This window comes from Sorex araneus, chromosome 8 (genome assembly GCF_027595985.1).
Source record: "Sorex araneus isolate mSorAra2 chromosome 8, mSorAra2.pri, whole genome shotgun sequence".
Taxonomy (NCBI): Eukaryota; Metazoa; Chordata; class Mammalia; order Eulipotyphla; family Soricidae; genus Sorex; species Sorex araneus.
In genome coordinates, this window is record NC_073309.1 from 44,141,183 (window position 1) to 44,156,345 (window position 15,163).

A 15,163-nucleotide genomic window follows, 5' to 3' on the forward strand; every position below is an offset into this window, starting at 1 on the left:
GCTTTCTAGACCCATTTTTAACAGACAGGGAACTGGCTGGTCAGGCAGGGAAACGGGGAGCGATGTTCCCAATTGGCCAACAGGGCTTAACTTTGCCCTGGGGACTGCTCCTTCCTTTCTCCTTCTGTCCGTTTTCTCCCTGCCATTTCTGAAAGATCAGATCGAAAGATCAACTGCAGACGTGTGCACATGTACGTGTGGTGTTTTTAGTGATCTAATTGTCTGTCTGTCTGTCTGTCTATCTGTCTGTGGAACACTCGAGTGTTAGAGCTAGTTTGAAGTCAGTAATTCTTAGGCCTGGGCAGACAAAAATCAAGAGAGATCAGAGTGATATGAAGCCCAGCAATTTAAAAGATCTAGGTATTTTTGGAACTTGTTAGATCAGGTTAAACAAAGATTTCTAATTAGAATGTGGCGCCTACAACAAAATTGAAATTTTTAGTCTAAATTTCTTATTGGAAGAACATTAATAGTTATTAACAGTTGAAATTCTTTTGAATTCCAGTATCTGTACTATATATATATATATATATATATATATATATACCCATAGGGCTCTTTCTGTGTTTGAAAGCATGTTTGTATTGTAGAATTGTTAAAATTAGAAAGCTCATGATTTGAACTAAAGTACAAAAACGATCAAAATTAAGTCAAAGAAGTCTTTACCGTGTTTCACAAAAATTGATGGTCCAAAAGTCTTATGCTATTATACCAATGTATATATTTATATCTGCACTGGGTTAGAATTATTTGACCTAGAGAATCTTGTGAGTTGAAATAATTGTGATCTATGAAAACAGGTTCAAAGAATAATGCTTCAGTTTAAAATATTATTTTCTAGAGTTGCAAAATTGGTTGAAAAACTTATTGTACCTGTGTTTTATTTGATCTCTGAGACTTCTGGTAACTAAAATTTTTAAAGCTACTTAGCTCAGGATTATAAGGGGTTAATCTCAGTTGTCACTTTGGGAGTTTTTAAAGATTTTCCCTGGATCCACCCATCCCCCTGAATTCCCAGCTCAGCAAGCTCTGCCTCAGTCAGACTGGATATGCAGACCTTCCCTAACCTCAACAGTGAATTCTAATCACACTTTTGCTCAGCAGATAAGACTTGCTAATTTAGTTTGTTAACTCTTCTAGGTATCTGGCTCTTGCAACTTTGTAAATGAGAAAGGGCTTGGGAAACAACTGATCCTTATATTTGCATTAAAATCTGATGAACACACAAAAAAAGAAATGGTGGGAAACCTCCTTGTAGGAGGAAAGGTCTCTGCTTATATTTTAACAGATGACAGACCTACTAATCCATTCTGGATCCTGCTACGGCCTCATCTGGAGTAAAATCCATCCTCCTGGCTCAGTCTCCAGACCACCTGAGACTCCAACACTCCAAACTTCAGCCTAGAGCAGATCTCAGCTGGAAGTCACAAGAAAATCTAAAGAAGACTCTGCAAAACAGAACCCAAATGGGGAAGCACAGGCTGAATTGGCCTGAGGACTTAGTCTGGGATTTACGGTACCAACCTAATCCTGAACTTCAGAGAATTTTGTACACCAGTGTAGAATCCTTACTGTTTCATAGTAATCTATGAGTGTTTTAATCTTAAAAATTGTTCCTAGAAATCAGAATTCTAAAGATGTCTCCAGGTTAATATATGTTGTAAGAACTTTAGTTGTGAGTATCTTTAAAACTTTTTGAAAATCTATAAGAACCGATATAATGTTTGTGACTGCAGAGTAGTTTTGCCATGTTAAATAAGATGATTGTCAACTTGTGTCCAAACTTGTGAGATCATGTTGTACCAATTTCAGTGAGTTTAAACTTGTGGGATGACTATAGATGTATGTCTTAAGTCAGAAAGATAATGTATGAAGATATCATCAGTGAAAAGTAGAAAAGCAAAGTGTAATTGTTTTTGAAATGGAAAAGTTACAGGATGTAATGGATGTCACACATGAGCCTTCCTTTGGCCGTTTAAAATATGTTCATGTTGCAGTTGACACCTTTTCAGGCTATGTCTGAGCAGCACCCCTGCCTGGGGAAAATGTAACACAAGTACAAAAATTTTTATTTCAATGTTTTTCTGTTATGGGCTACCCAAAGCATTTAAAAACTGATAATGCTCCTGCTTATACATCTACAGCCATGAAAAAATTCTGTGCTACTTTTTCTATCCAACATAGTTTTGGAATTCCATATAATCCTCAAGGACAAGGCATAGTAGAACGTGCTAACCGTACTATTAAACAGTATCTTTATAAAATAAAAAAGGGGGGAATAGGAATACTGAATAAATCCCCTCAAACTATTATATCTCATATACTCTTTATAATTAACTTCTTAATTTTTTCGGATGATCAATCCACTGCCGCTCAACGCCTATGGCAAGTACATAAAACAAAACAAACACATCCTTTAGTTTTATGGAAGGATGTAAGCACTGGAACTTGGAAGGGCCCCGATCCTGTTCTTATGTGGGGAAGAGGGTATGCTTGTGTTTTTCCAACAGATGCTGACTCTCCTATCTGGATCCCAGAACGACTCATTCGACATGCCGAGGGAATTTCTCCGTTTGCAACACCGCTTGGGAAGTTTGTGACTGGGCACCATTCAATGACAGGTGTGAACCTGTAAACCCGGTTGGAGGAATATGGACTGGAAATAATAAGACTTTTCAAACATCCCTCTGGAAGCTTGTTGCATGTATGTCTCCTGTGACATTAGGACGTGCTGGTATCACCTCAGATGTAGAAGGACAGTATGACAGTACCAATGTAGGGACAGGCGACAGAGAGAGAAATACCATTCCCCTCCCGGGCGGGCATGGGGTCGCAGCTTAGTTCTCTGGCAGGAAACAATCTGCTAGGAGCAGTCCATGTTGTAGTTGGTTCAGCTGGGTCTGGATTCACTCGGGTGCAGCTGCAGAGGAGCCGTACATGTGTGCGGCCCCCCGGGGTCCTGTTCTTTCTTTTGACATCATCTGTGGTGTTACAATTTTTGTGTTTCCTTCATGAGGTAAACAATTTCTCTTCCATTTTTTAGGCCACACTGGAAGTTCTAAGCACTTACTCCGGCCTCTGTGAAGAGTCTCACTCCTGGCAGGACTCGGGGACTGTATACAGGGCTGGGGATGAAGCTTGGCGAGCTGCATGCAGGGCAAACACCCTACCCTTATACTCTGTCCAAAGGAAGGTTTTCTCACTTCCCAGCCTCCACCTAACAATTGAGTAGTGCTCTTGTATTCTTTTCAATTTGATATTTTTTGGGGAAGGCCAACTAGTGATCTCCTGGCTTACTCCTGTCTCTGCGCTTTGGATTCACTCCTGGCTGTGTTCTGGATGCATATGGGATACCTGATACCATATGTAAACAAGGTGCCAAAGATCAATTAGGTAATCTCCTCTTTTCCTTTTATTGCTAGGTAGTGTTTCATTACAATTTATTTTTTCTGGTTTTGTTTTGGGGCCACATTAGGTATTTATCAGGGTTTTTTTTTGGCTCGGCACTGAAGAATCACTTGTAGTGGTGAATATATGAGATGTAAAGTTCAAAAACTACGATATTGTCTATTTGGGGTATTAAGTTAAATCCTACATAAAAAAAAAAGAAATAGTGAGTGAATGAGGATTTCTTCCACTACAACCAACCACCTCTAACACCAATTGTTTATTCCTTTTGATATCCTCTCTGGTGTAATGGTTTTCATTATTCTTCCTAAGGTAAACATTTTTTTTCCCTGTTTTTAGGTCACACTGGCAATTCTAAGCATGTACTTCCGCCTCTGTGAAGAGTTTCACTCCTGGCAGGACTTGGGGACTGTACGCAGGGCTGGGGATGAACCTTGGCGAGCTGCGTTTAGGGAAACACCCACCCGTATATTCTCCCTCTGGCCCCAAATGAATGTTTCTTGCTTAAACTCATTCTCCCACAACCGGGAGAGAGGAAACAGAAAATTACATTGGAATCATGTATTTATTAACAAACAAATAAAAGGGACTTCTGTTAAAAACAATTAACTCGGGGCTGGAGCGATAGCACAGCGGGTTGGGCGTTTGCCTTGCACGCGGCCGACCCGGGTTTGAATCCCAGCATCCCATATGGTCCCCTGAGCACCACCAGGGGTAATTCCTGAATGAAGAGCCAGAAGTAACCCCTGTGCATCGCCGGGTGTGACCCAAAAACCAAAAAAAAAAAAAACCAATTAACTCCTGGCCCAGACGAGGCACCAAGTTTCCACCCATGAACTACTCTTGCGGGTCTTGAACAGCCATGATCCCAGAGGCACACAAATCAAATCTCTGAACATAGCTGCTTTGCCCAGAAATGCATCTGGACTGTGGTGCTGTGCCACACAAGGGGCGGAAGGGTATTTGTCCCATCTGCCATTTTCCCCCTCTGGCATGGTGGCCGCCATCTTTCAGGGTCTATTGGAGAGTCAGGTAGGACACTGCAGTGATGAGACTCAAGGCTCTCGGGATGGGGCGTTGTAACCGACCTTAGCCTGCCCTGAGGAGGACGCCCACGAACTGCTCCTCTGGCTCCTGAGCGGGACTTGAATCCAGAGGCACACAAACCATATTGAAACCCAGTTGCTTTTGGCAGAAATCCATCCAGGATTATTACTTAAATATCAGAAATCCAAAATTATATGCTCTTCATAATCACAGTAGAAAACAAATTATCTATGTACGACTTTTTCGGCAGTTTAATGGATGGGGAATATTCCAAATAATAATGGTGGGTCTTTTATCGAAATATTAAATGTGATCAAGTAGAGACAGAATAAAATGGAAATTATCTGCCACACAACCAGGGAGGGTTGGAATGGGGGATATATAGGGTTTCCTGGAGGTGTAAAATGTGCACTGTGTAGGGATGGGTGTTTGAATATTTTATGACCCAGACATAATCTGGAAAGCTTTGGAACTGTTCTTATGGGTATTCAATAAATTAAAAAAACCAAAAAACTACTGACTGGGGGCCAATGCATTGTACAGCAGGAAGGCCATTTGCCTTGATGCGATTGACTCAGGTCAATCCTGGTGCCTCTATGGTCCCCAGCACACGGCAGGAGTGATCCCTGAGCACATCCAAGGGAAAATCCTGAGTACCGCCATGTGTGCCCCCTCACTGACACTCACTGTCTCTCTCTGTCTCTCTCTCAATGTCTCTGTCTCTCTCCCCAGTTAAGAAGAGTCTTACAGTTTCCAGAGCAGAGACACAGATTGTCCATATGGTTGTCTGAGATTTCTCGGTAAGCTCCGATATGAGTGGGGCTGTGTCTGCTTCTTTGGGGGACAATATTTCTGCAGGGCTGAGGTTTGTGTGTTGGGCAAAGACATACCCTTCTTCTATATTTATTGAGAAGAATGTCTCCACTCAGTGGGATATGAGGTAGCTCGTGTCTGCTTTAGTTTTGTTCAGGGGCTATACCAGGTGATGCTCAAGGCTGAATCCCGACCCTAGGCTCCAGGACACACGTGGCAGGGCTCGGGGTCCCTATGATGAGGAATAATGTGGGGTGGGCTGTGTGCAAGGCAATTGCCTTATTGGCTGATGAATCCCTGTAGCACTAAGCACCAGTGTCCGAGGTGCTGAGCACCCTGTGTTGATCTCTCCACCCTAGAGTATTCAAACGAATTGTCTGTGGGGTCGCAGCCCCTCTGGACCCTGATTCAAACAGTTTGCATTGGGCCCAGGCAAGTGATACCTGATTCTGTCCAGGCTGGAATGAACACGGAGGAATAAGTTCCCTGTGATCTTGGAAATTTCTTGAAACTGCTCAGCCTACTCTCCTTATCCCAATCTTGCAGAGAAACATTAATCCCAGTGAAGACAGACTCATAGTTTTGCAAAACAATTTATTTGAAACACCAGAACTCAGAAACATGGACAAGATGCCCTGTAGCACCACATCCCACAACAAGCCTCCCCCGAGTTCCTCTTCCAGAAAAAGATCCAGTCTCCGTGTACACTGCATCACCAGTGAAGGTGATGAAGGCAGGTAGGATGGGGGCCCACCCACAGTCAGGAGCTCTGGTGTCCACCATCACCTGGAGCATCCCCAGGGTCACAGTTCTCAGGGAACATTCGAAGGGAACAGATACTGATCCAGCTTGGAGAAGTCATCGTCTCCAGGGCTCAAATACATCCGGGTAAATTCAACAATATTCTGGGTAATGCAATCCCACAGGGCCTCAGACACATCCAGATGTATCTCATCCAAACGGTCCTTAAGTTCAGAAATCAGCGCTGGGCTCCAATGAGACTCTCCTGCCCCTTCTGAGTGCTCCCCATCTGTGGGCAGGGGTGCTCCCAGGTTCAAGGGGCTGCAAGTGCTGACAGAGCTGGGAGAGGATTCCAGGGAGTGCTGTGGAGAGCAGCGGTCCCTTTCGCTCCCTGCTTGGCGTTTGGGCGGTGGTAAACCCCCACTCCCTGGATTCATTCTCTTTCTTTTTGCTCTCTGGTTCTTGAACCAAACCTGGGGACACAGAGGAGAAATTTTTAAGTTGGTGAAATTGGGATGATCGATTCTTTTTTTTTTGAAAGGGTTCACACCCAGAGATGCACAGGGGTTACTCCTGCTCTGCACTCAGGAATTGCCCCTGTCATTGTTCCGGGGACAATATGGGATGCTGGGAATCAAACCCCGGTTAGCCGCGTGCAAGGCAAATACCCTACCCACTGCCCTATCGCTCCAGCCCCAGGTCATCTCTTTTATGGAGCTGGGGAACTGAGGCAAGCACCACAGATGGTCTGGCACCTCCCTGGAGAGATCCCTGAATGCAGAGCCAAGGTTTATCCCATTGTTCTGCTGGGTGTGCCCCCAAACAACAATAACAACAAGAAAACCCAAGTAAGTAAAAGAAAAGAAATGAGGGGGCCATAGAAACTCTGTTTCTCTCTCTTTCTAAGAAGTCTGTTCCACTGATGCAGGCTGAGGACTCACCCTACACAGATCCACCCACAGGTCCCTGAGGGGACAACACTTGGCAGAACCCAGCCAGCACAGGTTATACCAGACAGGGATGCTCTGGCTCATGCTGATCAGGCACCACCTGTGGTCCACATTGCTGCAGGTGAGATTCCTGAGCACAGAGCCAGGAGTCAGTTCTGATCTCTGCAGGGAGTGGGTTTCAAAACCAGAGCATAAGAAAAAGGGGAAAGGGAAAGATCTGTGGAACTGTTTCCCTTTCTCAGTAGTCAACTCCACACTGTTAGTGACCCTCCATCGACCAATGCTCATAGAACACAGAAAATAAATGCAAAGAAAATCCTTTAATTACAAAAAAATGGAAATGACGTGTTGTGACTACAGAGATTTCTTGACCTAGAATTACCCTATGACAAATGTGTGTGTGAGGAGGTGTGAGTTCCAGACTGGGATGCACTTGAGAAACTCACGCAGTGTCTTACCTGAACCACATACGTGTCCAACCCTGTTTCTGATGCCAGACTCTGGACGGCGGCCCTGCCAGGGCTCATGTTCTTCTGGAATGCCTCTCTGAGTGCCCTCAGCTCTGCTGGGCTGAACCTCGTGCGGGGTTTGCGAGCACGTTTTCTTTTTCCTGCAGGAAAAAGACAGAGGGTCTAGGAAACCGAAGGGCTCGAAAATGACTCCCCAGAGCAAGAGGAACAGGGATCCTGCCACTGGGAGCTGTGCTCACACTGACACTGACAAGCAGTGCTCAGGGGACCAAATGAGATGCTGGGAATTGAGCCCGAATTGGCTGCGTGCAATGAAAATACCCTACGGGCTGTGCAATCACTCCAGCCCAGCACCCACACGATTGAACTGGAGATCTGAATACAGCTGGACAAAAGGCAGCCTCCCTCGGGAACAAACTCTGAAAGAAACTCAGGAGAGGACAGTGTTATGCTGCAGAACTTCCTGGTACCCCTAATGGTCCTCTCACCCACCAGGGAATTCTCTGAGCAAGGAGAGGCTTGAGCCATGAACACTACCAACTATTCTGCCTCCCTGACTCCCTTACCCCCACCCTACAAACAAACAAGTAGATAAAAAAAGAGAGAAAAGAAACTCAACCTGAAAGCTTTGTAAATTTCCACAGGGTGATTAAATAAGAAAAGTTAAAAATATAAAGAAAACAATATAAAAATACTAAAAAAAAAAAAAAGAAACTCAAGAGAAAGATTGACAGTGAGGCAGAAGTGAAAAGTCTCCTCTTTGTCTCCTGGGTAAAATGGCGAATTGAGCAAATAAGAGAAAGAGAGAAAAGGGACAGGACCCCCAGAGCAGACGCAGTGAATGGAGGGAGGCCCTGATCCCGTAAAGTAAAAGTGGGGGACACCATCGAGGTTTGCAGGGCTCTCTGTTGAGCAAACTTTCTGCAAATCATGAATCAAAGTTCACAGTTACCTCAAAGGTTCCCCCAATCATCCACATCCATCCCAAAAGCCAACTACTCTTTACCCTTTTTCTATCTTACCTTCCATGGAATGTTCTGGAGGGCGATGGACATCCATGGCTGTTGTGCTCTCTGAAATCCAGAGTGAAGTGTGTGACCTGCCTTGGCCTCAACCGCCTTATTTATAGGAAACACGTAGTAATAGGACCCCAGGCTAAGGTCACACCCTATAGGGACCACTCACATCTCCACACTCATAGGGTCCCTGGCTAGGTCACACCCTAGAGGGCCCCAATTAGACATGCTGATGAATAATTAATAGTAGGACCCAATTCTTCTCTTTTTTTTAAATAATGTAAAATTATATCGATCTAGACTTATTACCTATATACCAGAAATCCAAAATCATATGCTTTTCATAACCAGCATCGAAACCAAAAGTTTTTTTTTTCTTTTTTGGTCACACCTGGCAATGCACAGGTGTTACTCCTGGCTCTGCACTCAGGAATTAGTCCTGGTGGTGTCAGGGGACCATATGTGATGCTGGGAATTGAACCCGGTTCGACTGCGTGCAAAGCAAACGCACTGCTCACTGTGCTATCGCTCTAGCTCTGAAAACAAATTTTCTAACTATGACTTTTGTGCGGGTCTGATTGCTTGGGAAAATTGCAATTAATAATGGTGGGTCTTTTATTGAAATTTTGAATGTGATCAAAATAGAGAGAGTAAAGTGGAAATGGTCTGCCAAACAGGCAGAGAAAATTGGATGGGTGGTACACAGGGCTTCTTGGTTGTAGAAAATGTGCACTGGTGAAGGAATGGTTGTTTTATCATTGTATGACCGAGACTTAAACTGGAAAGCTTTTTTTGTTTGATTTTTTGTTTTCCCTTTTTGGGTCTCATATGTGATGCCCAGGAGTTATTCCCAGCTTTCACTCAGAAATTACCCTAGTAGTGCTCAGGGGACCATAAGGGATGCAGAGAATCATACCTGGGTCAGCCGTGTGCAAAGCAAAAGCCCTACCTTCTGTTATATCGTTCCAGACCTTAAACTAAAAAGCTTTGTAACTGTTCTCCTGGTGATTAAATAAATTCTTATAAAAATAACTTGGGGCTGGAGAGATAGCACAGCGGGTAGGAAAGACAAGGAAAGACTTTTGCCTTGCAAACTTGGGTTCAAGTCCCAGCATCCCATATGGTTTCCTTGAGGACGACTAGGAGAAATTCATTAGCCAGGAGTAACCCTGGCTAAGGCTACACCCTCCATGGCCCAAATCGACACCTTAATTAATAATCAGTAGTAGGACCCCAGTCTTTTTAAAAATGAAATAAAATAAGCATATATTCTTTCTTAAATGGAAGCACCTGGAAAACTAACCATGGTGTATTTATATGCCAAAACCAGTACAATAATGGCTCTCATTCCCTGACCCTGAAAGATCTTCCAATGGGGCACCGTTGGGAAGGACGACTAAAGAGATTCTTCTAAAATCTCAGGGCTAGGACGAATGGAGATGTTTCTGAGACCGCTCAAGAAAATCGACAATCAATGGGATGACGACGATGATGATGACTTTAAAAATAGTGCAAACTGTGTAGCCCTGGGAGCTTGGGCCCGGGTATGCCTCCAAAGGATGAAGACGGAGCTCCATAGGGGCCCAACACCCTCAATGGTGGTATCTGTCCTCAGGAAATGGAAACATGAGCCAAGAACACTGTCACCCCAACCCCAGCCTTGCTGGCTTCCTCATCCAAAAGAGCCAAACCCTGGAAGCCACTGAAGTGCCCGTTCTTAAGCAGTGGGTGAGGAATGCAGGGTGTGTGCATGCTGTGCAATGCTGATCAGCGAGAAAACAAGACAGAAGGGGCCAGAGTGATAGTAGAGTGGAGAGGGTGTTGGTTTTCCTTGCATGTGGGGTTTGGTCCCCAGCATCCGATATTGTCCCCGGAGTCTGCCAGGTACAATATCTGATTCTGAGCGGGTTTTGAACTCTGGGCAGAGTTGCGTGTGACCCCCAATCAAAAAAGATTTGGTAGGAGCTTTAGCCATAGTATAGCATGGGGAGGAAATTTTCCTTGCACACTGCCAACCCTAGTTTGTTTCCTGGCACACGATGGGTCCAAAAGCGCTGCCAGCAGTCATTTCTGAGTGCAGAGACAGGAGTAACCCCTGAGCATCTCTGGTCTGACTCAAAAAGAAAAAAAATCGGATACGAAATATGCCCATTGGCTGTACAAGGGAAGGGGACTTGAGGGAAGTAAGAGAAGCGAAATTACTGGAAGGGAAAGGACCAGCGTGGCACTGTTCCACCCAGATGTACATGCCACACAGGTTACATGGCTGATGAATGAGCAAGTGAGACGAAAGGACAAACCAGTGAGTGTGGAAATCCTAAGGTTTCCTGAAGGGAACTGCATGAAAGGGAGCCAAGATAGGGAGGTCGTAAAGAAGCAGAGATGATTTTTTTTTCCTTTTTGGGTCATACGCAACAATTCTTAGCGGTTACTCCAGGCTCTGCGCTCAGGAATTGGTCCTGGCGTTGTTTGGGAGAGCATATGGGATTCTGGGAATCAAAGGTGGGTGGTCCTCGTGAAGGCTAACGCCCTACCTGCATTACTATACCGCTCCAGAACTGATTGTTTTTTAGTCATCCACACGAACATTTCAGGGGCCGGAGGGTTAGTGCAGGGAGTACTCGCTACCCTGCTATGCAGTGGACACAAGCTTGACACCAAATACCACTAGGGTATCGTAGTGATATCCACAGACACTGAAGCGGTAGCACACCACGTGGGCCGATTGCCTTGCACACAGCTGATCTGGGTTCAATTCCTCTGTCTCTCTCGGAGAGCCTTGCAAGGTACTGAGAGAATCACTTCCACATGGCAGAGCCTGGCAAGATTCCCATGGTGTGTTCAATATGCCAAAAACAGTAACAACAAGTCTTACAATGGAGAAAGACACTGGTGCCCGCTGAGCAAATCGATGAACAGCAGGACGACAGTGCTACAGCACTCCAGTCTAGACCACAGCCTACAGAACCCTTCACACATGCTAATAGAGTGGGTCCTCAGAGACAGTGCAGTAAGAGTTAAGTTGCCGGCCTCACATGGGGCCAACCTCAACCCAATTCAATGCCATATGGAATGATCTCTGAGACCAGAGCCAGGAGTGAGCCCTGTACATCCCTGGATTTGGTGTAGAAGCTGAACAATTGAAAACAACACACTGGCAGGGTTCAGGTAAAGGTCAGGCCTTAGAGGGACATAGAAGAGGAGGGAGGGGCTGAAACATTGGTGCAAACCTTGAGAGGGGGTGGGAGTGCACCCCCTTGTTCTGGCTCCCCTCCATGCTGTGCTGGGAGAGAATCTCACAGCAGCACCCACATTACTGGACAAGAGATCTAAACACAGATGGACACACAAAGCCTCACTGGGGGATAAACTCTGCAAGAAACGCAGCAGAGGATAGTGTTTAGGTCACCCCTCAGGCCCCTCTGCGAGAGGGAATTCTCCTGTGAGTTCCCTCATCTCTCCTGAGAGATCGGTGCCCTGTGGGTCCCTGGGGTCCTGAGGTCATGTACTCCCATTGGAATCCCGTCCTGAGTGTTCAGTGTGAAGTTGGGCTGTGTCATTCTGACTCTCAGGTGTCCTCAACCCACCACCTGCCCTTCCCCCAGCACAGGGCAGCCCATCTGCTCCCCAGATGTCCCTTGGGCTCTCCTAGTCCTTTCCCGTTGCTTTACCTTCAGCTCAGAGGAGTCGAGGCACAGTCCCAGGCCATGACATGGCCCAATCCAACACTCTTTCTTTAGGAGCTGGGAGAAGGTTTCTGAGAGAAAAGCCATGGGGTTGCCCCTCTCACTAGCCAGCTGCCGACCAGAAGTGCCCCAGGCCCTTCCCATGGGACCAATCTCATCTCCATTCTGTCCACAGGAAGGTTTTCTTCCTGCCCAGCCTCCACCGAACAATTGAGTAGTGCGCTTGTATTCTTTTCAATTTGATATTTTCTGGGGAAGGCCAACTGGTGCTCTCCTGGATTACTCCTGTCTCTGCACTCGGAATTCACTCTTGGCTGTGTTTGGGATGCATATGGGATACCTGATACATTATGTAAGCAAGGTGCCAAAGAATAATTAGGCAATCTCCTCTTTTCCTTTTATTGCTGGGTCGTGTTTCATTAGAATTTTTATTTTCTTGTTTTGTTTTGGGGCCACATTAGGTATTTCTCAGGGGTTTTTCCTAACTGGGCACTGAATTATCACTTGTCGTGGTGAATCTATGAGATGCAAAGTTTGAAAACTGGGATACTGTCTATTTGGGGCGATTAAGGTAAATGCTAAATAAAAAAAAGAAATAGTGAATGAATGAGGATTTCGTCCACTACAACCAACCTCCTCCAACACCAATTATTTCTTCATTTTGATATTCTCTCTGGTGTTGTGGTTTCCAGTTTTTCTTCATAGGTAAACATTTTCGGTCTCTGTTTTTAGGTCACACTGGCAGTTCTAAGCATGTACTCCCACCTCTGTGAAGAGTGTCACTCCTGGCAGGACTCAGGGACTGTATGCAGGCCTGGGGATGAACCTTTGTGATCTGTGTGAAGGGAAAACCCTTCTCATATACTCTCTCTCTGGCCCCAAATGAATGTTTTCTTGCTTATCCTCATCCTCCCACATCCAGGAGAGTGGAAACAGAAAATTACATTGGAATCATGATTTATTAACAAACAAATAAAAGGGAGTTCTGTTAAAAACAATTAACTTCTGCCCCTGACGAGGCACCAAGTTGCCACCCATGAACTACTCTTGCGGGTCTTGAACAGCCATGATCCCAGAGGCACACAAATCAAATCTCTGAACATAGCCGCTTTGCCCAGAAATGCATCTGGACTGTGGCGTTGTGCCACCCAAGGTTCGGAAGGGTATTTGTCCCTTCTGCCATTTTCCCCCTCTGGCATAAAGGACGCCATCTTTCAGGGTCTATTGGAGAGTCAGGTAGGACACTGCAGTGAAGAGACTCAAGGCTCTCGGGATGGGGGGTTGTAACCGACCTTAGCCTGCCCTGAAGAGGCCGCCCATGAACTGCTCCTCTGGCTCCTGAACGGGACTTGAATCCAGAGGCACACAAACCATCTCGGAACCCAGTGGCTTTGGGAAGAAATCCATCCAGGATTATTACTTAAATATCAAAAATCCAAAATTATATGCTCTTCATAATCACAATAGTAAACAAATGATCTATGTATGCCCTTTTTGTCAGGTTTGATGAATGGGGAAAATTCCCATAATAATAGTGGGTCTTCTATCGAAATATTAAATGTGATCATGTAGAGACAGAATAAAATAGAAATTATCTGCCACAGAGCAAGGGAGGGTTGGGATCGGGGGGTGTACTGGGGTTCTTGGAGGTGTAAAATGTGCGCTGGTGAAGGGATGGGTGTTTGAATATTGTATGACTGAGATTTAAACAGGAAAGCTTTCTAACTGCTCTCACGGTGATTCATTAAATTAATAAAAAAAAAAACTCCTGGCTAGGGACCAATGCATTGTACAGAAGGTAGGCCATTTTCCTTGGATGTGTTGACTCAGACGAATCCTGGTGTCTATATGGTCCCCAGCATACAGCAGGAGTGATCCGTGAGCACAGCCAAGGGAAAATCCTGAGTACCGCCATGTGTGCCCCCTCACTGACACTCTCTCTCTCTCTCTCTCTCTCTCTCTCTCTCTCTCTCTCTCTCTCTCTCTCTCTCACTCTCTCTCTCTTCTCCATTTAAGAAGAGTCTTGCAGGTTCCAGAGTAGAGACACAGATTGTCCATATGGTTTTCTCAATAGATCTCACGTAAGCTCAGTTATGAGTGGGGCTGTGTCTGCTTCTTTGGGGAACAATATTTCTGCAGGGCTGAGGTTGGTGTGTTGGGCAAAGATGTACCCCTTCTTCTATATTTGTAGAGGGGAATGTCTCCACTCAGTGGGATATGAGGTACCACGTGTCTCCTTTAGTTTTGTTCAGGGGCTATACCAGGTGGTGCTCAAGGCTGAATCCTGACTGTAGGCTCTGGACACACATGGCAGGGCTCGGGGTCCCTATGATTAGGAATAATACTGGGTGGGCTGTGTGCAAGGAAATTGCCTTCCTGGCTGTAGCATCTCTCAGCACTAAGCACCAGTGTTTGGAGGTGCTGAGCACCCTGTGTTGATCTCTCCACCCGAGAGTATCGAAACGAATTGCCTGTGGGGTCGCAGCCCCTCTGGACCCTGATTCAAACAGTTTGCATTGGGCCCAGGCAAGTGATACCTGATCCTGTCCAGGCTGGAGTGAACATGGAAGAATAAGTTCCCTGTGATCTTGGAAATTTCTTGAAACTGCTCAGCGTACTCTCCTTTTCCCAATCTTGCAGAGAAACATGAATCCCAGTGAAGACAGACTCATAGTTTTGCAAAACAATTTATTTGAAACACCAGAACTGAGAAACATAGACAAGATGCCCTGTAGCATCACAAACCACACCAACCCTCCTTCGTGTCCCTCTTCCAGAAGAAGATCCAGTTATTGAGTACATGGCATCACCAGTGAAGGTGATATAGGCAGGGAGGATGGGGGCCCACACACAGTCAGGAGCTCTGGTGTCCACCATCACCTGGAGCATCCCGAGGGTCACAGTTCTCAGGGAACATTCGAAGGGAACAGATACTGATCCAGCTCGGAGAAGTCATCGTCTCCACGGCTCAAATACATCTGGGTAAATTCATCAATATTCTGGGTAATGCATTCCCACAGGGCCTCAGACAC

The 15,163-nt window shown here is 45.5% G+C and overlaps 1 protein-coding gene across 1 annotated transcript; it reads right to left on the minus strand.

Annotated features, from left to right (window-relative positions):
- Window positions 1–6,098: 6,098 nt before the first annotated feature.
- On the minus strand, window positions 6,099–7,555 carry LOC129406849 (LIM/homeobox protein ceh-14-like; the record flags this gene model as incomplete). Its single annotated transcript, XM_055146436.1, has 2 exons — window positions 6,099–6,173; window positions 7,418–7,555. Coding segments are annotated over 2 exons (213 nt in total), but the record flags the coding sequence as incomplete, so codon positions are not given.
- Window positions 7,556–15,163: the final 7,608 nt, after the last annotated feature.